Source organism: Charadrius vociferus, unplaced genomic scaffold (assembly GCF_000708025.1).
Source record: "Charadrius vociferus isolate BGI_N301 unplaced genomic scaffold, ASM70802v2 scaffold162, whole genome shotgun sequence".
Classification (NCBI taxonomy): domain Eukaryota; kingdom Metazoa; phylum Chordata; class Aves; order Charadriiformes; family Charadriidae; genus Charadrius; species Charadrius vociferus.
This window is the reverse complement of record NW_009647236.1, coordinates 771953-796244: the sequence shown is the minus strand read 5'-3', so window position 1 is coordinate 796244 and position 24292 is coordinate 771953. Positions and strand designations below refer to the sequence as shown.

Sequence of the window (24292 nt, the reverse complement as noted above, 5' to 3'; positions counted from 1 at the left end):
ACATATTCTTAGTGTTTTTCATTTGGATAGTGTTTATTTTGTATTTTGGTTTCATTGTTCAAAACTGCAGGCAAAAATTCTAGTTTTAAAAGGGGCTCTGTTAGTGACAACACGCTTAACATTTTCAGCCACTTCACAGTACTTTATTTCTCTGAAAAATAAATCTGTTTGCCCTGTTTTGAAAAAAAAAAAAAAAAAAAGATAGATATATCTAGGATCAAGCACATGGTAGGAGTTCATTACCATAAAAAGAATACCATTATATTACACAGACAGTATATTACAATGAGAGCACATTATACTCTTAGCGTGGACCTAAATGTACTAGCAGTATATCAATAGGGCAATTCACCCTTCATCTTCAAACTGATGAAGTCATGATGGTAAATATACAATTTTGCTGGCAGTACCTCTATACTAACCTCTTCCACTAGACCTCACACCGCCTCGCTTGCCTGGTTGACAGAACTGCACCAAGAGAAAATTGTGATCCTAACTTTGTAAGAGATTTTCTTTTAAGAATAATCTGTTAGACACTTAAGGGGTCAGTCTGTGTTCTCACTAACGAACGATCCCACTACTTTTACACAAATTTTGGTTATTTTACATGCAGACCTGAGACTGTTCTTCGGGCCATTTGTACAGTTATGATATCTCTTTTTTTCTTTATTTAAATGTGTATCTCTTTGCTGTGTAAAGAAAAAAGGTTACTCACCCCCATAATTATTACCCAAAATCTAATTTATTGATAATACACAAAAATCCCCCAGTGGAAGCACATGGACTTTACCTCCCTTTAACAGCAGAGATTGTATTCCTCAACATTTGTTGAGGAGATTCTCTGGGACTCATTTTTCAGGTTCTTTCTGATCTATATTAAAGCATCTCTCTTTGTGGTCCTCTTGCCTGCTCTTTTATTGATTACTTCCTTACAACATAGGATGATATTATAATGTTTCTAATTAGTCGTATTTAAATTCCTTTGTTCTCAGCCTCTCTCTGGTCATTAGTAAGAGCTGGTTTTCAGCTAGTTTTTCTATGTGAATTTATTCCTTTGTTAGAACTTGAAAAAAAAGTTTGTTTTTTTTTTATCTGTTATGTCTAGTGTAACACAACTTTCTAGGCAGCAACTGCAAATGCATGTTTCTCCTTTCTTACTGACATTTTTAATACATTTGGTTTTAACAAGGGTTCTGCTTTTCACTGGTAAATCATTGGTTCCTTTTGCAGAGGTCACCAAGTAGTTTAAACCAGTTCTATGAAAGACAGGTTGTGTAACATATACCTGTTGCTGTGTGCAAACTAAAATCAGCATGTGTGTATATAATAGGCTTCCTGTCTGTGTAATACTGCTCGAAAAAAATTAGATTAAATTTGAGGCTCCCCAGCAGGCTTGCTGCCGTCACGTTGCACATTGCATCTCTCAGAAGGCATCTCAGTAGTTTCGTCAAGTTCATGCAACTACTGTTACTTCTTCAGTTCCTCTTAATCTTATCATCTCACTGGCGTTTTTCGTGACACTCTGGCCTTCCATCCAGCACAGTTCTGTTTCTTTTTTGAAGCAGTTTTTGGGATTCATGTTGCACTGAATGGTGCTACTTTTTCGTAACAGGGGTAGCTTAAAGCATTTTTAATTCATATGGATAATGCTATGAGCCCAGATGAAGGCAAACAACTAGGACCTGCACTGTAAGAGCAGCACGTGGAGAACATTAGAGAATTTTATGTCATGAACTTCTTTTATATATTTTAATACATCTTAGATGCAATTTGTTACTGTCTGCTTTATTAAATCAGTGGAGTTAGATGAGTATAAAATGGACTAATGTATTGTAGCATGAGGTAATCTGCTATGATTACTTCCAAGGGCTTGCATGAGCCTTGCATTTTTAAATTAATGAACAGAATAGCTACAAACTGAGCCCTGACTATTTAGTTCACCGTCCACAAACATGAGAAAAGGCTGCTGCCCTGGCAGAATGGGATGGCTGTTAGACGTTCTGGGGACTGCTTTAAGGATAAGCTCTGCTGAGCCAGGATGCCCAAATGTAGTGTATTAATAACTCTGGTACGTGAAACCTAGGAGCACTAGAGAGTATAATGCAAGTTCCCTTGACCTCATAATGCCAAATCCCTTGACCTCATGGGCAGCAGCACTCGTGGGAAGGGATAAGAGGCGATGGCGAATACCGCAGTGGGAAAGGGTAGAAAAGAGAAGAGGGCTTTTTGTGCAGTGCTTTCTCCACAAGCAACTGTTTACTGCCTTCTCCAGAAGAAGAGAGAGTTAGGAGCTGTTGCACTATTGCATCAACAGCACCAAGCAATCCATGTGCTGCTTCTTAAGTACCAGTGTCGATGTCTCTGATATCAACTGGTGCTCGGTATCAACTAATATTTCTGATATGAGAAAAGCCCCAGTGACCACATGACCAAAGCAGTAAGCCAGCAAAGAAGAAAGTTAAAATGTTGTTCTTCCTTACAAATTGAGCAAAGCTGGAAAAAAAAGCCTGATTTTTACAAGCCGCCTCTATCTGTTGTTTGGGGTGATTGGAAAACATCTGTCATGGCAGAGGAGGATCGGGTGACTTGGGTCTCAGAGGGCTAATAAATCATTGCAGTCATTTTGGCAAAGGGTGATAGCATTCTCACAGTCTCCCTTAGAAAGTACACTGTAGAAAGCTATTATTATTTTTTCATACTGCTTTTCTTGCACACTTCATTTTCTTTCAGACAATTTGTTAAGGAACCCTTTTTTAAATAGTACATAACCTTTCCTTAGAAACTTTTTGCATCACTGAGCTTATACCATAAAAAATTGAGAAAATAATTTTTAAATACACGCATAGGATTTTCTCATAGATTTGGGTAGTCTTTTATCTGCTCGATTCTTATCATCTTCTCAGCAAAAATGTTGCAGTCATAATTCCCATAATTATATTGCTCTTTGTACAGTGTCTTTTTATTTTTACTTAGGTTTGAAGAGCTGCATTACTCCTTGTTGTATATCTTTGAAAATAATCACATCTAATCAGAAGAAGAGAATAGTGTTAAAATGTAGAAAAGTGTGTAGCTGATCACTAAAATCCCTCTTCAGGTCGTTGTTTTAGCACTCACTAACACTTCACCAACTTCAGTACTTGAAGGGATATACTTGCATCTTCTAGGATGTGGCCTAATATTTTATTTTTTTTCTACGCAGGACCTAGCTTTGCTTGCTTGGAAAGGCATTGTCAGAACAGCTAAAGGGATTTAGGTGCCCAGATGCTACTGATTGTTTTTGTTTAATCTGGGTCATTGAAGGTAACCGAGACAAGCATTCTATACTAAGAGAAACATACCAGCATTTGTCTTAAAATCTGGTATAATGAATGGGGGTTTAGATGAATTGTGCCCATTCTGTACAATGTGCAGGGAAAGAGACTCACAAACGTTGATGTTTCTATAGAATATGATTCTTTTTACTCTGTTGTGTTCCTCACCACTTCGTAGGATCCCCCTGGAGATAATTAGATATCATGCTGAAACTCCTTCACACAAACTGAATTTTGAAGAAAGGCAGCAGCTGATGAGGATGTGTCTGTTGCTGAGGTTGAACAGTCAGCCTGTGCCCTTGAACAAAGCCCCCAAACTCAAAGGACTTTCTACTGAAATATATCGATAGTGCCAGCATATTTTGGAAAAACCTCTAACTACAAGTTGAATGAATCATGCACATCAGTTTTATATCTGCTGTTAGCTCAGTTAATCACCATGTATTAAGAAACATAAGAGTCATGAAAGTTGTGTCTCCTACAGAGCCATCTCATTATGCAGTACAGGTACTAAATTGCCTTCTAAACTATAATGCTAAACAATTCTTTCCAATTTTGTTCATTAGGACTGAACTGCTTTCATGTGGAAAGGACATGCGTTACACATTGGAAGACTACATATAATAGCACACTATATGCTCTGTTCAGTATAGAATCTGTTTTATCATCTGAATATAGAAATAGCTTTTCATCATCTACAGTGGAGCTTTCATGGCATGGTAACCAAGAAATAAATTTATCTTGGTATATTAACGTTCATCTCTTTCTTGGATACAATACAAATCAAAGACAGTTAACCGAATATGATATTACGTACAGAATCTTAAAGATTAATCTAATTCTCAGCTGTAAATAACCTGACATTTAAGGTGAAGGGAGAAAATCCAAGCTTGTCCTTAACTATGGTATTGAGCGTCCATAGTCTTGAATAGAAATATTCAGTGTACTGGCATAAGTCTGAATTTTTGTTATGCATATTACTTGCTGTTTACTTTAACTAGTAAGTATGAATTACCTGCTGACCAAAAATAATTCAATTATACCGAGGTGTGTAGCCTTTCCTATGTTGAGGGGAAAATTGTGTTCAGTAATTCTTCTCATGTTGCCTTACCCAACATGAGAGGAAGAAAAATATTGCATGAATGTTTCATAGTCCAGTCCAACCCACTCTGAACTCTGATCTAAGCCTTGATGAGTGGATTGTTGTGCTTTAAAGACCTGTTGCCAGTAACAAAGAACAGACGAATGTGGACAGAGTTTAAAGCAGCCCTGTTTTGTTTCTCACCCCATCAGACAGCATTACGTGCTGTGCTGATTGACCATAGCCACTAGCAGGGGTCCAAGGACTTGGCCTCGTATCTTTAAATCTGTAGCAGACAAATCAATTGTTCAGCAGTCAGCTGCCTTAGCAGTAAAATAAATCTATGTGGTCTATAAAGAATAAAATACTTAGCAATATTATGGCTAGTTTTATAATTATCGCAAATAGTGGCAGTTAGATGCCTGTTTTGTGCAGCTTCAAGTCAGGTAAGGAAGATGTCTAGCTCTAAATTCTATCCTGTAGTAAATTACACTTGCAGTTCTTGAAGAGCGAAAAAGGAAAGATAGTTTTCAGATTTGTTTGGTATCTGTTAGGAGACACAACAGCAGGGATGACAGTGTTACCAGCAGTATCTTAATTGCCTGTTCACATAGGTCAACAAAATGCTGTGGGATCTCCAGCTGTAAGAACATGTACCAGTTCTATGTCCTTTGTTTTTTAAAAAGTATACCTTAAAGATATGGTGAGTTATTCCTACATATACATGCTGGGCTGATAACAAATAAGTAGTTTTTCTCAGAAGATTTGATTTAACCCATTCTTAAATATCAGAACGTACATCTCTCCTCCATTCTGAATTTCGAAAGCTGGCACTTTACCTAGCACTTTTTGCGTTCACTTTCCAGATCACGTGAACGGTCACTGTACAAGTCCAACATCCCAGAGCTGCAGTTCAGGAAAACGACTTTCCAGCGCAGACGTCTCAAAAGCAAACCGCCGAGGGCCCGGGAGGCCCCCCTTCAGAAAAGCGCAGTCTGCAGCCTGCATGGAGATTTCTCTCCCAGTCACCACAGAAGGTGGGTGGCAATGAATATTTCGCTAGGTATTCTTGAATTTCTCACCGGGTGTGAAAGCAAATAAGTTTAGCATGACCCTTGTCCTAGTCATTGCCCCGAACTGCTGTCTTCATCTGTTTAGAATTAGAACTACCCCTGTGTGCTAGTGTTGTTACTAACAAGCCTGCTCCTGAGCGCTGTGCTGCCTAGGGATGCGGTATGCTGAACCTCGCCAAACTCTTACAGCCGTCCCCTCGCCTGTATGGATCGGGTGCTTTGTTCTGGAAAAGCGATTGTTCATAGCAGCTTATGTACGGTTATTGTGACGGCTAGTATTACTAACGTTTTAAACTCTCATTGTCTCTACTTACCAAGTCTGAAAATGGGTAAGATATTTTTAGAATGTGAGTTCAGGCTTTGCACATGTATATTTATTTATCTATTGGTACTGAAGACTTCATAAAATTCCACAGTCCCTGGCCACTATTTCCGGTAAAATTATAGCCCATAATCTAATCAATTTTTTCTATTTATAAGAAGTTTCTTGCTTTAATGCTTGAAAAAAGTCTTTAAATCTTGATCTACTTGAGTGCAGAGTTTTGGTGAAACGGAGAGATACAAAGTGGACTACTCATGGCAATGCATTGTGCTTAAAACTTAGAATAAGCCCATTTTAATTTCAGCAGTGCCAGCTATTTCACTGCAGATCGTTTAAACAGAAGCATTCAGCTGATGTGTTTTTCTTCAATCTTGATAGTGTTCCCACTCTGCTGTTGGTGTCCTTGACCCTTGTCTGCCAGGGTTCTAGCTTCCCTGCATTCCTGCAATAGGTCAATGCATTGTCTGTGCAGAAAAGATTCAGTCTATCAAAAACTGAAAAAGAACAGCATCAAAATAAGCGGTGTTGAACCGTAGTGTTAGTTGTATTCAATTTTAGTAATAGGTAAAAAATTGATAATATTTAAACAACAGAAATTATAGGGTTTAATATTTCAATAATAAAATAATTAATTTGAACAACTAACTCTTTTAAAAATCCAGGTTTTAATTTTAATCAAGTTGCAGAATTATTTCCTAAGTCCCTAAGAGATAATGATCTCCTACGGTTATTGCCTGGGCTGTAGCATGGCCAGAACCCCCCGTGATGCTGTGAGTGACAGGCGATGGACAAGACCATGACCCTAGTCCTCTGTCTTGCAAGGAGCATTTGTATCCTAACCTGCCCACTTGCAAAGGTGTCTGCAACACAGAAGTTCTTTATAGCTGGAACCAATACCCCCTAATTTCGCTGATCATTAATGGAGACAGAGCAAGGGAAATTCTATCCCTCAAAGTGTCTAATTTTGTATTTTTAATGCAAATACCTTTGTTACTAGTGGCACATTGCTAGAATCTTCTTTTTTTTTTTCTTTATGATAACATAATATAGCATTTCGGCCTTACTTCTAACTACTGTGGGGATCACACAATAGAAAAATAGTGTCTACATGTGTGAGACCCTATAAGAAAACATCCTAATTTGGCACAGAGGGTTCCAAGATTATGTTCTTGGCCGGAATGGAGCTGATATCCCAAAGTCTGTTGCAGTGTCCTCTAGCAGCTACTTCCATTTGATTTAAGAACAGCATTTACCTACATTCATCCATGGGACACAGAGCAAAGCACGGTCAGAGGCTCTTTGCAAAATGGCTGCACTCAATGAAGGTGTTACCATCTTCCAGCTATGTTATTAGATCTCTGGTAGAAGTCACCTCCCATTGCCAGAGGCTATCAGACCAGAACAGATGCTGGTGGATGAGGGATCCTTTGAGTTGTCCTTTCTGCTTAGGTACAGAAACATTTAGCTTAAACATCTTTTTGTATTGGGGTACATTATCCAGCTCCCTTTGCACTAAAGCAAATGAGAAGTGTCTATGTGATCTATTTTTTCTGACTTTACTAGGCAAGTATTAACCTTCTGGGTCAAAAACTTGGGAGTAGTGACATTTCAACTGACACTGCTGTTTCTTCAGTGACCGTCCAACCATCTCTCCTTTAGGAGAATGTTACAATATCATGGACTCTTCAAAGATTATAGGCTGAACAGCAAAAATGTTAAATCGCATTGTGGGCTTCGTGTAACACGTGAAAAAGTGTAATCCTCAGCAATCAGTTATAAGAAGTAATCCTGTTTAAATACTAAACCTACTATAAATTTCAGTTTTAACTTGGATTAACTGTGTGAACATTGTACTAAAGCAGGTTTACAGAGGTCTGAGGTGTTTATAAATTCCTGTGCATAAGGGCAGTTTTCAACTGCCTAATTACCATCTTTTCCTCCACATTAGTTATTGATGATGATCATAACATAACCCTCTCATCTACCTCTTTTTATGCACCACACAAATATGGTAAGTACCGTTGTTATATGTCTCTTAGTGGAAAATATGTCACTGCCACAGCAGTTTCTATTGCTGTGTAGTTTACTTCATCCAATGTAATACCAAACTATTCTGGAATTCTTGTATGCAGATACTGCAGCAATATCAGCACTACTTGTACATAGCAGGGCCACGGTACTACCTAATTCTTTTATGCTGCTGCTTTTCTTTTTCCCTCCCATCCTTCCAGAGTAAGTAGGGTCACTGGCAGGCAGAACCTACAACCCCCTAAGGTCCCACTGACCCTTGTGTGCAAAACATTTAGTAATACAGTGATACTTTTGATGGCATGATGATGCTTTCTGTGTATCCCTGTCATGAAAGGTTTAGTTTCTGTTGTTCATCACTAATTATAATACTTATCAACTTTAATATTAAAGTATATCTCTTTCTAGAGATAGTCATCTAACTTCATTTCAGGGACATGGAGTAAATTCAAGTAAGGGACATAAAAAAATCCCTAATTAAAAGTACCAGTGGTGTCACTGAATTAGTATGACAACTCTTAGGTTATTGAAACGACTGCTGCAAGAAAAAGCCAGGCAGTCTTTACAGTAATTTATATTAACATGTAATATGGTGGAGCATGGTTTGGGTTTGTCCTTGAGCATGTGGGTTCGTGTACAAGTCACCTTTCAGCAGGTCTGTAGACTAAAATAATTTTCTGATTATTTATATTCTCTCATTAAAATAAAGCCATCTGTCCAACTTGTCTAAACTATTTTTTTAGATGCTTGAGGTATTACTCTTTTGAATTCTAGCTCTACTAACCAATCTGTCTGGAATGACTGACATTCCGCCATTCTTCCTGTATCTTGAATTTCTAGACATACTGTTTTGGCAAGGAGTTTGATTTATTTCTGAAGGTTTTTATACTAAAAAAGTCCTTGAAAGATTCTTAGGCTAGGGGTAGAGGATGGTGAGGGAGAAGGAAGATGAGAAGTTAAAAGATTTGGAAAGAATATACTGAAAAAAAGCATTCTCTGCAAAATGTGGAACTGGCTTTGATCAAAAACCTTCTGGTAGGGCTGTTCCAAAATAAAAAGAATAAATCCTCTCTGCGCTAAGAATTTATTGGCTACTTAGGAGTATATGCTGCAATAAACAATAAATGTATTCACAAGAAATGATATATTTTTTTATATTCTGATGTGGTGAATCCAGACACATATTTTGTGTCCTCGTTAGAGAGGTAGCATTTCAGGTTAGTATTTGGTAGGATTTTATTATTCCACCTGAGTAGAATTTTGAGTAGAGATTGCTATCTCAGTAGTGTTAAGCACTTTTTATACATTAAAAAAAAAAAGAGCCTTTGTAGGGGGATAGATGGTTCTTACCTTTTCTTATGCCTGTCTCTGAGGCACTGATAACACTTGGAAGTTTTTTAATAATGCTTCCAGTTCCTGCTCTTTACTTTTTCTAATTGATTTGATTAAAAAGATTATACGTTTTGGTGACTAATCATAAAATATCTATTAGAATAATAAATCAGTCTTCCCCTCTCACACTGCCTTTCAAAATCTCCTTATTTAAATCTGATTGTTTGGTACAACAGGAACTGTATTTCCGTCATTTTCATCAAGTGTATTTTCAAGCAACTTTCACACTATAAATTCTTCTGACTTCATTCCTTTTAGCTGGTTGTCAAAATCGGGGGGGGGCGGTAGGGGGGGGTGTCTTGTTTTCTGCTGGTCAAAATATTGCAAACCGTTCAATTTCATAAAGTGCTGATATTTCTTCCACACTCATAGAAGAATAGTTCAAAAGCCAAGTAGCAGTAGCAGAGGAGTGGTGTCAATGCTTGCACGGTTACTGTTATTGCTTAAACCTACGTCTTTTCTGGTATCCTCATCTAACATGGAAAAACTTGAAAAGCTCTAAAGCTTTTTAAACTCAAGTAGATTTTATTACAAGCTAAAGATTACTGCTATTTCAGTTTCAAAGCCTCGTAATTTTTTTTCTCTCCAAAACACTAGTATGTAAATCAAATAGCTTGTTATGGATATATTTTGTCAATAATTAGCCAGGCATTTAATACAGCACTTCTCAAATACCATTTATGCTATTTAAAATGTTAGATATTGTCCTGTAGTACCTTCTGGTTTCATAAATGCAGTATTCTCACAGCTATACTAACAAATTCTGTAGTTACTCAATATTCTATATCTAATTTAAAAAAGAAATTAGACTTTCACAAGTTTTTAATAGTATATTATTGATTGTAAACAATCTTGTTTTCATATACTTTTAAGCAAGCTCTTTCTTCCTTGGACTAATAGAAGAATTTATTTGCATTATAAACAAAACCACAAATATAGGAAATTCTATAGTTGAACTTCTAAATTCTAAACAACTTCTAGTCCTTTTGGACCAGTAGTTTTTGAGATTTTAGGAGTTACTGATTACATTTCTTGATAAGGCTTTCTTGTACAGGGTATAAACTACATTTTTTATTATCAAGTTAACATTGTGCTTTTAAATAAATGCAAACTGTTCTTATTCAAGAAAATCCTCACAGAGATTCTGTCCGGTGATAACATCCTGTAGAAAGGGAATGTGTTTTGTCTCCAAGCTCAGTGGATTTCCTTGCAGGCTGTAGCCATTTGCACTGATCATGTCTTGGTCTGTTCTGGCTCTGGGCTCCAACTAGCACCCTATTTTGTCTGCAGGTGTCCTCGCAGAAACATTGAAATAGGGATTATATTAACCTTTTGTTTAGCTTCTTTGGTGAAAGTGTGTAACCCTGCCTGGCTTGCCTTCCATCCTGTTGCACAGATCCAAAACAGTCCTTCTCAGCCCAAGAGCTAATACTGCATAGTTGTTAAACCCGTTAAAGACCCCTTTCTCTCTAGAACAGCAGATCCCAGCCTGGTCAAGAATTTCAGTGTAGATTAATAGGCCCAAAACATCTGCTCTTTTTGTGCATAGGAAAACAAAATTTGTATTTCAATTGAATTTTTAATTGTAATTTTAGATTAAACAAAACATTGAATTAAAGAAAACAGTGACGTTAGAGAATAAAAATAAAATTGTTGTGGGAGGAAACTTAGTATGGTTATAGTTGTATAGCTGGTGGGTATATGGATGTGTGCACCGATATATATTCTGGCACGCAGTCTTCTTTGCTTTAATAAATTATAACCAACTCTGAGAACTCATTCGGATTTCATACTTCTTGGTTATTGCTGTTCTCAAACATTCTGCTTTTGTAAGCCACTTTACATTTTCCAAAAGGTTCTCTCTGCCATGACTTGCTAGTTGCCATCAAGAGCTCGTGCTGGCAGACTCTGCCACTTTTTTCCTTCTTGCCTGCATTCACACAGAAATTGGAGCATTCTGTATATGTATGTCCATATGCGGTGTGTCATATGCCTTAGGAAGAACGTAAAGGCAGAGTGGAGTTTTTCCTTTGAAATGTTGTGTTTGGAAATCTGTTTTCTCCCATCAGCAGTGATAGAAAACTGTATTTCTTTTTTTTATTATTTTCATTTCCCATTGCGTAGTTTTTAAGTGGTGCAGCTTTATCACCCTTGACTAGAAAGGTCATCTACATCTTCGCGCTACAAACTTGCCTCTGAACAAGGAATCCTAACAAGGATTTGCTATGCATTGTAATTTTCCGTTTGAATTTGAATTTGCTTTAGCTTTTCTTTGAAATAATTCTGTTTCAGCATTTACCTCAGCTTTTGGATTAACTTTTTTGATTATATGTAGTTAAAGTTTGATATAGAGCACTTGAATCAAAATGTCACTGTGAGCTGGCAAAACGAACCACTCAAGAATGTCTAGTCATTATCTTTAATAACCTTATCAAAAATTCTATGGCAAGTACAATACAATTTCCATTTTAATAGATCCAGAACACTTTTATACTTGAAGTTTTTCTTTTGCATCTGCAAATAGAATGACAAAAACTGGGGAATAAGTTGTTTTTTCTCTTGTGTGATTTTGTCCAATTTGTTTTGGAAATGGGTAGTATTTGGTATGTACTATATACTTTAAAGTTCTTTTATTATCTAGAAGTATTTGTGAGGATCATGATAAGAAGCTTTGTAGACAGCCTGGAAGAGGCTTCTGGATTTTTTTGCTGCTGGATTCTAGTTTAGGTTTTGGGGTTCTAGGATGCTGAGTTTTTTGAGGTTTTTTATTTGGTTTTTAGATTCAGCAAATTTTACAATCGTTCTTTGTGTCTGTATGTCAGCCAGTTACTTTTGTCATTGTTTCTATAACAAGGTTTCCCAAGTCTTAGGACTGATTTGTACCTTAATGATTATTAGCCTGTAAATATGTGCGTGAAGCCATAAAGAAGGGCTGAAAATTGCTCTTGTAGGTCCGGCATGCTGTGTTCCGGGTGTTAGAAATATGATACTGAGTGGTTGTCTTATAAAAAGTCCTCAGCCTGAGGAACCAGGCTCAGCTGATGTCATGCTGTGTATTGCAGTATTTCCTATGTAACTTTTATACAATTTATATCAGTTTTTCTCTTGTCAGTTATGGCTATATGCAGTGCTGCATGCATAGCACATTGGATATTTTTGGACTAGATGAGTGAATGTGCCAATTAGGTTTCCTTCCCATGTGGCCAGGTGGCAGGGAAAGACCGAGACTTCTGTTTTTATCATTGGCTCCTTTTTCTTGGGTCTTTTGGGTCTGAAGCCCGCATGTGGATGTGAACTAAGTGATGATGGCCTAGCAGACGATCACTGTGGTTTGCAAAGGTAGTGTTTCCTAGGCCTCCAAGGAAAGAGAGAAACAACCTGGTTGCTTGATCTAGAAAAATAGTGAAGAAAAAGCACAAAATGATTCAAATGCATGGCAGCGTACTGCAAAGAGGAAGGGAATAATCTTCTGTCCATGTCTGCTGAGAAAAGGGCAGGATGTAACGGACATAAATTGCTAAGGCAGAGGCATGACTTCACGGAGATGGCAGGAGATTCATTTTGATCACAAGGGTAGTTAACTGCAGAAATGGATTCTCTGAGGAGGTTATTGCATCTCTGGCAAGTTTTCAGAACAGCTCATACTCTCCGCTGCATTCCCTTTGCCATGCCTTTCTGTATTGCGGAGTGGATGATTTCTGGTAAACTTCCTTGGCCAAGCAGCCAGCCAAACTGACACTTACCTGATCCACTGGGCATGTTACAGCAGTCATGGGACCATAGCTCATGAGGACCCTAAGTGCCATGGCTTTTCACTGCTAGGCTTTTGTAACCGGTGGAAAAACCCTTGGCTTGAAATTTTTTAATTTATTTCTCAGTGAGGGGTTTATGGTGTTGGTTCTGCTTGTAGATCATTTTAATTCTCTTAGCATTTGAAGTTACTTTACATAGTTGTAACTAGTAACAGTAAGAATAATATAATAGCAAATGATTTGGAGACGCTGTGGTAAGCCATGGTCTCCGCTAACTGCTCAGTTTGTCACCACATTTCTTGTCTGTGCAGAGAAGCAGATAAAAATGTTGTATAGAGGACCTGCTCTACGTCTAGAAAGTCTGTTTCTTACTGCAGAAAGCTTTATTAAAATAAAAAATAAGTTATTAGGAAGTTGAAATTATTTTTTTCCTGTATTCAGAAAAAACACAGCACTTCTGGTCTAATGGGCACTGCAAACTCAAGAGATTTCTAAACAACAAATTCTGTATGGCTATATTAAAACATTTGGCACCAAAAAAAGGAAGTGTTCCAAGGAAGGATATGCCAGCATCTTCTCTAATGTTTTCATATCTGTTTCAAAGTATTAAGCTTGAACACTGAACTATGAGATGCATAGATTATTCTTGAGGGAGTATAATTGTTTCCAGAAGTGACTGGTCCATTACGTTAGGTTCTTTTTCAGTTATGGTGGAGATGAGAGTGTGTGCTTGTTTTCTACTGTAGATAAAATAAAAACCTTCTCTTTTCCTTCTTCCCCTAAGAAAGGAGGTGTAGAGAGATTTTAAAGGTGAGCAAGGGGCACAACCCAGTCTGCCTGTGATACAGACACATCAAAAATAGTGGCAACCGGTCCTAGGAGTAAGGGGACAATTCAGCCCACCTACTTCAATCCATCCCTTTAGGGTGCAGTCTGAGAGAGAGTGCTTCTGGGAGTGGATAATAAATGGGCATGTCACTTGCCCAGGAAGTCTGGTAGAGGATGTACCTAAAAAGGAGGTTGTTATGTCAAGAGGGAGCCCAGTTTCTAGATCCTAGCAATGGTGTTCAAGTTCCCCAGAACACATTCATATTTTATATAAGGACCAGAAGCGCCAGAAAGCTTAGGCTCAGCCTCTCAGCTGAGCATCATAGCCATCAGGGGCTCGGCTTCCAGGGGAGACAGGAAGAATGCTGTTCCTCATTATACCTTGTGGCCACAGATGCAGAAGGCATGGATGGGTGGAATCAGTCCTCAGACTAATTTGTATCTGCAGCTTACAGCCTTCAACTTTCTGCTGCGTGCTACAATCACTAGACTGCAAAAAGCCAGTGGAGCTGTTGTCATTTAGACAGGATTGTAATCTTTGTCGGATCTAACCACTCGTTTCCCTCAGAGGTTTAAGTGGAATTTAAGTGTGTGTTTGCCTAAATCTGGTCACAACAGAGCTTGCCATGCCTGATGTCCCTAGAAAAAGCAGTGAGGGGAGGTTGTCTAAAGACTGAGATGCCTTGTGAAAGAGCATGTCTAATGCCCAGGAAAGGCCCGGGAAGAAATGGAGAAGAGCCTTGCATGGATGCATGTGAGCTGCTGATGTCTAAATTTCAATTTTATTGGGCTAGATAGAGTTCATGTTTGGTTTTATCTTGGAATACATTTTCTGTCAGGTCTAGTAGGATGTTAGGATCCACTTGTTTCCTTACAGGAATCTGGAAATTTTGCTTGCTTTTAAAACAACCACCTAAATGAAAATGTTGTTGTTCTTATAGTCAGTGAATGTCTAGTCAGTTTTAATTTAACTGATGACTTGATTCCAAGTTAAGCTAATTTCACACTGTACTTTAGGCATGTTGAATTTGGGGAGTGTGCTTTGCACTGTATACTCAACTTCAGCATTTTTCTACTTGCTAGCAATTGCTTCAGGTCAACATAAACTGTTTTCTACATCTGAAATAATTTTTGAAAAATTTTTGGAAGTGGACACCATTAGGTGGTTCCTGGTACTTCTGTGGCAGAATGGAATATGTGGGGGGCTGTTGTGTATAAAGAACTAGGGAAGAGTATAGGAATATTCTGAGATTGTTCAAGTTATGTGATAATAGCCATTCCAAAGGGGTTTTTTTTAAAGCAAAGCTTTTCTAACTATGCTTCAGTTACACAAGCAGAGAATCCATCAGAGGAGGAAAAAAGAGTCCTTTCAAATGCTTTCACTTGCTTCATTATAACATTAACTGTTTTGACTTTGTTATTGAATGAAACCGAAGTTTTTCTTCTATAATGCCTGTTCTCTCCTCCTTATTCTTGGGTACTTGCACATATGAAAGCTATACAACACACCATTCTTTCCCAAACCATCTATGTTATGAAAGACGCTTCAACAGAATGGATATTTTAGGTTGGGATTTAAGTTCTGGAGAATTGTGATGCCTTTGATTAAAAAACATATGGCCAAATTTATAACCTATATCCAAATTGAGCTTTTACTGATCTGAATGTGAAGACTGTTTGCTTGTGTAAGTAAAGGGAAGTGATTCCTACAATTGAATATGGAAGTTTCATAGATTACTTACTGTAAAGATCTCTCCCATTTTTATCTCCTTGTAAAAATGCTTATTTCTATATCATTTTCAGTTTGAAGAATAGTTCTGCCTTGATAGTTCCCTTCTGTTTTTAAGACATTCTGGACTAAAACCTAAGCCTGAACTTTTCCATATTCTGGAAATATCAAAATAAAGATCCAAGTCTTGTGACTTGAATTTATTTTCTCTCTCGGGCCTTTATTTGCCATTGTTTACATCAGTCTTGTATCAGTATAATTCTGTGAAGCCATTCAGGTCACACTGCTACAACTGCAGCAACTTCAGGACAATACCTTTCAGAACTTTTTCCAGGGAGGGTCAAGCATCCCACAGGTGTGAACTCCGTGTAAACGCAGACGTAGCCACCCTCGTTTGAATGCTCTGCAAGCAGTATAGTCTTTTCAACATAGTTTTAGGGAAACTTATTTGAGTTGATCCCGCAGGAAATAATTCACAGTAAAATTCCAGGTTATTATCATGTTTTTTGTGCTTAAGATAACTTCTGCTGCTTTCTAGTGAATTGCTTTATGTGGAATGCAGCTTTAGAGTGGCGCTATTAAAATGCGTTTGAAGATGTTTTTAGCCAAGTAAACGTGCGATGTTCTTAAATGTGTGACAGCCTTGCAGCGTTACTTCCTGCCCCGTTCTCCTCTGTGTTGCTGAAGCATTGCCATCAGTAATACGGTTCTGTCTCTGTGTCTCTATGACGTTACTGTGTGCAAATTCATGTCTGAAGTATAATTCCTCTACTGTATGTTTACACTGGCATTCAGAGCTTTGCATGCTTTCCGAACTATATAATTTTAAAAGTGACAGATTTCTCTTAAAATTTTAAGATTATGATCCTTAAACTGGCAAATGTTTTAGTAGTTGTGTTAATTTCTGTTAGGTCTGATATTTGGGATTAAAAAATTTAGAAACCTCCAAGTGAGGAGAATATAAACCATTTAACTTTGTTTCTAGAATATAGCTATTTCCATATCAAAAAAGTCGATTTTTGTATATGTTTTATAAGCAGGTCAATTGCTCGGTATGTTAAAAGGAGGAAAGGTCCTATAAATAGCATCCAAGACAACAGTCAATTGCAAAACTCTCCAGTAATGAATGTAAACATTTGCAGTGAAAATGCTGAGCTTTGTCACTGGGAGTTTTCTTTCATTCCTCATAACAAGTGATACTTTTACTTTAACGATTCCTAACTTCAAGAAGAAAATTACTTTATGCTTCTGTGTTAGTGCTAAATCCATTATTTTAGAATAATCACAATGACAATTTCTTGGAAGAGAAATGAGGATGTGTTCCCCTTACAAAGCCTTTTCTGCAGTTGAGAATAGAGAAGTCAGAACATTCCCCTGAGGATGCACAAGTCAGTGGCATAAATATTTTCATTAGGATCCTCCCTGCTTTTTTTTTTATTATTATTATTTTTTAAATTCCACGGGAAAGTAAGGAAATTCCTTTTTTTTTTGCCAGTGGAAATAAAACTGAAGTTAAAAAAAAATCTCTGCAAGTGCTTTGTAAAGATGACAGTTGAAATACATGGAATCATTTACTCAAATTATCTTTTTAAATTCTCAGAAACTCCCCAAACCCTAAATTAAATCTTCTCCTAGACACCAGTGCACTGCAGCGGGACAGCTCTATCGTGCAAGAAAAGAGCTAGGACAGTAACTGCTCAGGGCTGCTTTCGTATAAATGTCATGATGACGGTTGGCTCAATTGTTCTTGTCCTTTTGCAATGCATGCGATTTTGTGGCAGTAGGTTACATTTCCAGACGGGCAATGCTTCAGCAATTACATGGAATCAGTACATTCTCACACGACGAGCGTCACTATACTGCTCACACATGGATGAACAAAGGTAAGACTCAAAAACACTGGCTTCGTTTTAATCCTAGCATGTGAGTTGAAGTGTCCTGTGTGTTTTTGTTCAGTGAGGTGGGTAGCAGGTCAGAGGTTTTGCAGTTTCTTTTACATCAGAAGCCTTCTATTTGGATGCTGCTGCTCAGAGCTGGAGTTTAACAATCAGAAGTTGGCTCCTGAGTGTCCATCTGCATCTCACTAACCCAAACCACACGTAGGACAGAGGGCTGAATGAAAACATTTTGAAGAAAGCAGGACTACTATTAGGAGAGTAGTGGTGTTCATATTGTGTGGCCTTAACCCCTGGAATGCAGGTTTTTGAAAGGCACCGACTGCAGATAATAATGCTTTTGCTCAGAGCTGCTCATACTCGAACAGCCTGAATAGCAGCATCTCCCAAATGGTAGTCGCTCGTTAGCTCTCAGGGGACACGGGACCCCTCTGATGGTGCTCTCGGCTCCTCTGCTGTTAGCTGCAGGACAGCCTGGAGACCTATTTGGAAAAAAGAAGAGACAAGAAATCGAGGTCAGCAAGGGGAAGAGGAAAAAGGATATGGTTGCCTGAGAGAGAGATGGCTGGGTGGGAGCAGAAGGGCTATGGGAGCTGGATATGTGCCTCTCGGAGAAAAGGGAATACCGGGCTCTCTCAAAGCAGGAGGCAAGTTAGAGGCAGGAGCACACTTAGGAGAAAGCGTCATGCAGCAGGATGTTCTGCAGGGGAGGAGAAGAGGGAAAGGGAGCTGGGGAGCAGAAAAATACGTACCTGCCTTTTACATATGAACATCCTGATCCTTACTGAAGCAAAAAGGGTCCGAATAACCTTTGTTTGACCTAGGTTATAGGGAGGACCTGGAAGTGGTTCTCGTTCAGACTCATGCAGAAAGATGTGGTAGGTGCCATTCTTGCTACACCTGTCATCCAGTGCAAGAAAAGGAAAATATAAGAGAAAAGCCAGACTATGGCGATTTGATTAAGGATTACTACAGGTTGGCAGTGTTCATACAGGACAACTTTTAGAAGACGGGACATCATTTTAAAACAGCAATCATGCTAGGAAAGGACATGGCAAGTTTTTTAAATTTCCCAAAGAAAGTGCTTTTATGTTTCTCTAGGATACAATGGAGTGGTTTCTAAATAGACAATTTGGGGTATATGAGAAAGGAGTCCCAGCGAATAGGCCTAAGCTAAATTTTATCGTGAAATCTAGAAAGAGAAAAGATTTCTACCTTGCTTTAGAGCTAGCCAATAATGTCACATAGTGACTGCAGTCTTTCATAGGTTTTGGGTTGCTTTCAGATATGTTTTATGACATCAAATTTTGACATGTCGTGCTCACTTTTAGAATTTCAGTTTGAGTAGTGTATTTAATAGAAAATGGCACAGTATGTTCCCAAAAGTGTCCCAAAGATTTTATCTGTTAGTGTCAGTTCTGCAAAGATGTATTAGTTAACTGTACTGCACAGGAGTGAGGAACATTTCTTGTTAATTTAGGGAGGGAGAAAGCTTGATGACACATGCAAAAGGCACATTATATATTTTAAGTTCCGTGTATGTCGCCTACACTAACTGCATTTGTCCTTTCAACATCTTTTTCAGTTTGAGCACCACCATATTTGAATTTTATGTGACTGTGATATTAATACACCTGTTAAAGAGAAAATGAATTACATAATAACATATTTTAAAAATTAGGTATGGGGGGGGGGGAATATATATATATGTATGTGTGTGTGCGTGCAGCCCTGATGATCTCTGCCTTGAAATTACGAAGGCGTTCTTTACTAGGCAGCTGTTACTGTGCTTGGGAAGGAGCTGGGCCAACCAGTCCACTGCAGAAGTACAAAGTGCTTGGGGTTATGGGAGACACTAATTCTCAAGGTATTAGAAGCTGTGTATGCACATGAATAAACAATCCCAGTTTTACGCAGGTATATTTAGCAGTACTGAACCAGAACTAAAGAGCTCCAACAGTGCCTGCGTGAAGAAGGTGAAACGGGGTGAGGGCAGTGCTTGGAAGTTCAAGCAGATGTCAGTTTCTCTTCCACGAGAGTGGGACTGAAGTGCCAGGGATGGCTATCCTGTAAAGCCTCCTGTTTGACAAGTTACGGATGCCCTCAAAGAACAGAAGCTGGGCCAAGTGTAAAAGAGCAGCAGGAGAATTTTCCCCCATCCCTGTGTGCCAACTTGTAAGACGGCATATGTAGTAACGCTTGCTATGGTTCCAGTAGTGCTTTGCCATGATTCTCTCCAGTTTTTCCCAGGTAGTTACTGTGAAGAGGATAATTTCAGCAGTTTACACTGACTCATCTGGGTAGCGCAATGCGTTTCCCAGCTGAACTGCTGCTTCTGGTGGAGAGCAAGAACCATATATACAATATGAGGCTTAGCCCAGTTTCAAGTTGGAGTACGTGAGAAAGTCCTTTTCTAATTTTATTCTTCAATCATGGCAGAAAGTATTCCTCTTTCTAGACATTTCTACTGGCTCTGAAGAGACAGCACGCTCTTCTGAGCTATAAGAAGAATCATTTCATACCAGACACAGATCTATTTCATGATAGATTCAGAAGAGAGCCTTTTATCTCAGGTCCAATAGCTTCAACTATTTCTCCATCTCCAGAACCTCCTGGTCCTGTAGTCGTTATTGTTGCAGAAGAGCACGTGAGGTTTCCAATGATCTAAGCCCTATCTTTGACTCCAGGTTGGTAGACCTGGCACAAATTGTTCTGGAAAGACTGCACTAGCAGCCAGCCCTGCTCTCTTCTTCCCTCTGGCTCCTTTACTCTTCAGTAACTTTTTCGCCTCAGTGTGTTGCCACCGACAGTTCCTGCTAATGCCAGAAGCTCCCTCGCACAGCTCGGTGCTTCCTGCCCGGCACTAGGCAAAGCAAAGCAGAGATCCTTAGCCCTACAGCAGTCAGACTCTGTTCGTTGTTGTTTCCTCTCTGAAAAGCTCAGCGAGTGTCTCCATATTGGCAGTGGGGACAATACAGCTCTGTCTGCAGCCAGCTCTCGCTCTTGCCTGCTAAAGTTTAGGTGGAAAGGTGAACAGAGCTGGCTCACCATGCGGTTGTTGCCAAGGGCACAGAGCAGGTTTCTCACTTCACTCCCTGGGAAGCCAGAGTTGATTTGTACCCTGAGACATTTTGGATGCTGGGATCAGTTTAGCAATGGGTGTCTTTTCCTCAGAGAGTGGTTATTAATAGCTTGACAATAAACGATGGCTGTGAACACAGTGCGAGAACGTCCTAGCGATGGAAAGAAGAGCAGAGCAAAGGACACATGCTCTGAAGTTGGTAATGGCATCTCCCTTCATGTCCTGCAGCAATGAGATACATGGATTAATTTTAAATGCATTGGTAACATATGGGTCTAAAATTATTTCATGCTATTTAGAACAAGTCCTTTGAGCTAAGGCTGTTGTAAATTCTAATTAGTCTATGCTAATCTCCATAATAAGCAGCTATTTCTAATGCAGATCTAACTGATGAGGTCTGACAGCATTTTCCACGCTTATTTATACACTGGCAGCAAGCAGGTATCGTGCTAGTATCAGGATGCTTGCTCAGGTTACAAAAACTCTGTATTTTCTGTACTCTACAGGGAGTTTGTATTTGCTGCAGGCTTGTGCCTATTCTAGGATTGCCGACTTATGCCTGTTTTGCTTGTATTTATTTATGCAGAAAATAGGGAAAACTCCTTCAGCCGTTCCCGAAGCTCCAGCGTGTCCAGTATCGACAGGGACTCAAAGGAGGCAATTACTGCTTTGTACTTCATGGAGTCCTTTGCCCGAAAGAATGACTCCGCTGTCTCCCCCTGTCTCTGGGTCGGAACGGGCCTCGGTATGGTCTTAATCCTCTCCCTTAATCTGCCTGCTAGTGACGATTTACGGCAGTCAGAGCCAGTGATGGTGTCGCCAAGTGGTAAGAGTGTAGCTCTTTTCCTGTTTGTTTTCTGTCTTGGTACAACACGGGGAATAACTGCATGATTTCATATGGCCTTTTGGGCAGAAATTTCTCAATACGTATATCAAGCAGTGGTCACTCACTACATAGAGGGAACACAGGTAAAGATGCTCATGAGAGACTCGCAGCTTCATGAACTGAGGCACTTCGGCTGTGTTAGTTCTGAATATTACCTTGTGTCGTGGGCAAAGTTACGTGTTCCTTGTCAGGGTAGGGAAATTAGCAGAGTTCCTTCATATTGTGAAGTTACAGTCCTGTGTACAGCTCTGATGCACTCCTCTCTGGGATGCTGTGAACAGTTTGGCTGTCCCACTATCCGAGAGCTGCAGAGAAGCAGAAGGGAGTTCAGGAAAGGAAACAAAACTGTTGGCAGGTTGGTGTACCAGGAGAGATCCTTGGCTGAGTGAGTGACAGATGGTGTAGCAGAGAGAACAGAGGGCTGAGAGAGGTCAAGTCTGAGGAGAGGCAGTATGCGCTTAGTATGGTCAAAGTGAAATAATGGCAAAAATCAGAGGATGCACAGAAACAGAGGTTTCCCACCCCCAGTTTGTTTAGAAAAACAATGCTGGAAGGCCACCAGACTAAGGAGAGCAATTTTCTTGCTGCAGAATAAATATCCTACCAGTATAATGTCGAGATAAAAGACAGCTTATCTTTATGGTATTGTAGCATGTATTATACAGATTATTTGGTATAGACTGCCTGAGACCTTTTCAGTACTGTGGCAGGCTGTTTGTTCACCTTCTTGTGTGGTCAGGAAGACCTGAGCAAGGAAGACTTGTCACCTTAGCTACGTTAACCTGTTTGCTCTGTTTACAAAAGCTGAATGTCAGCTGTGCTGCATGCATTCACAGTACTGACAACCAGTTTAATTGAGGTGCCAGTGCCAGTGAGTGGAAATTCTGTTTTGCAGGCACAGTTCTGACACTGAAAGGAGCCGTGCTGACCTTCGCGTGCTTGGACTGCATGGGGACATTGACACATCCACCGTATGAAGTATGGAGGGACCCACACAGTGCTGATGACGGTGAAAAAACAAGAAAAAGGAAACTTGTCATGCATTCGCCTTCCTCCTCCCAGGATATGGGTGATCATCAATTTGCAGTCATTTGTTCAGAAAAACAAGCCAAAGTCTTCTCATTGCCTTCCCAAACATGTCTTTATGTCCACAACATCACCGAAACGTCCTTTTTATTGCGAGCAGATGTGGTCACCCTCTGTAACAGCGTCTGTCTGGCGTGCTTTTGTGCCAATGGGCACATCATGACACTGAGGTACTTACCTAACTAATCTTGTGGCAAAACTAAACAAAGCGGTGGCACAGTGCCGTCACGTTCCCCTTGTGTTTCCTCCAGAGGGCCTGATGCGCTGCATTAACTCCCTGGCGGGTGCATTTAATACCCTGCCTTGCCCACTGCCGTACCTGTTCCTTGGCCTGTCTGCACACGGGGAGTTAAGGCAGCTGCACAGCAAAGCAAACTCCTTTATTTTATAGTAATCCCCCACCATGACAATTGATGGCTCTTGATTTTTAACTGTCATAAAAGAGAACCATGATAATTTTGCTCGTTTATGGTAAGTCAGGTATAGAGGAGTATAGAAAAAGTCAGGCATAGAAAGGGCAATTTTATCCAGTGTGAAGTAGCAAGTCCCACTCTTGCTGTTTTGGAAGATGTTCTGCTTAGAGCATCTGGTTTCCCTTCCTTGTCGTCTCCACCATTGAGCTGAGTGTGCAGTAGCCCTGGAGCTGTGCGCTTGGCTTGACGCACCCCCTTTCCCCAGCCAGGCCATTTACATTTTGGAAAGTGCCGTCCAAAATGGTGAACCAGGAGAAGCTGGTGGACAGCAAAGGTGATGCTGGAGCCTTTCTCTGCAGGGCACAAGCAGGGCCCTGCCATGCCCTGTGATACCTGCAGGAAAACCTTACCCTGCAAAGTGCCCAGCCCCGTGGCACAAGCCGTGCTGTGCCACCTGCACATCCCAAATCCAGACGGTAGCAGAAGCCGAAAGGTCAGTGAGACAAGGCAGCTGAAACTTCTCCGTGCAGGGGAAAAAAGTAGGAAGGCAGCGTGTTTATGGCAGAATTTTTCAGCTTAGAGCTGCACTTTAACTATTCCGGTTATGAAAAGCATAAACTTACATGTGGGTTTAAAATGCGGGCACAGAGCAGGTGTACCACATGTGGCAACTGGTGATTAACTGTATCTCCTTCTCTTCAGCTTGCCCAGCCTTCGCCCACTGCTGGACATCAACTATTTGCCTGTGACAGACATGAGGATAGCACGAACCTTTTGTTTCACTAATGAAGGGCAAGCGTTGTATCTCAGCTCTCCCACAGAGATCCAGCGCCTGACGTACAGCCAGGAGATGTGTGACAATCTGCAGGTAGGGCTCAAATCCTTACTTTGTCACCTTTGTGTTTGTGTGGGAGAGCCAGTGGCCTGAACCATCGGATGTAAATTGCCACGTTTACTGCTAGATTTTAGTATTTGAAGTGAAGGCTGCACGGCGGCAGCGGGATGGATGTGTTCCTCTCCACTTGCCCTGGCGGGGTGATGCCAAAGCAGCAGAGGTCGGTCAGCAGCTCTGTCGCTGTTTGGACTTATTCACGACACTGTCACCCTGCTCCTGTGCCCGACCGACTGGCCTGAGCCTACAGCCTGCCCGCACGTAATTGCAACCTCTGCTGGCTCTATGCAGAGGCAGATTTGTGCCCAAATGGGACTTTTCACAGCCTGCTTCTCTCAAAGTCCTACCGTACGAAAGACCGACTGTTAAAAATGACTAAAGGGAAAGAAGGGGAAGCTACAAACGGGTAGCAGCTACAGCAGTTGGTACCAGCACATGTCCGACCACACAGCAACTGCTTCAGTGAAAATATGAATTCCTTCCCACGTTTTTATCATTTTTTAATTTTACTCTAAAAATATC

General features: G+C 40.0%; 1 protein-coding gene across 1 annotated transcript in view; it reads left to right on the top strand.

Moving 5' to 3' along the window:
* Positions 1-24292, top strand: part of STXBP5L (syntaxin binding protein 5-like) — a 206857-nt gene that overhangs the window by 178526 nt on the left and 4039 nt on the right. Inside the window, exons 21-24 of the mRNA XM_009879889.1 lie at positions 5259-5429; positions 21080-21319; positions 22275-22635; positions 23581-23746. Of these exons, the coding sequence (XP_009878191.1) occupies positions 5259-5429; positions 21080-21319; positions 22275-22635; positions 23581-23746 (938 nt within the window). The remainder of the gene's footprint in view (positions 1-5258; positions 5430-21079; positions 21320-22274; positions 22636-23580; positions 23747-24292) is intronic.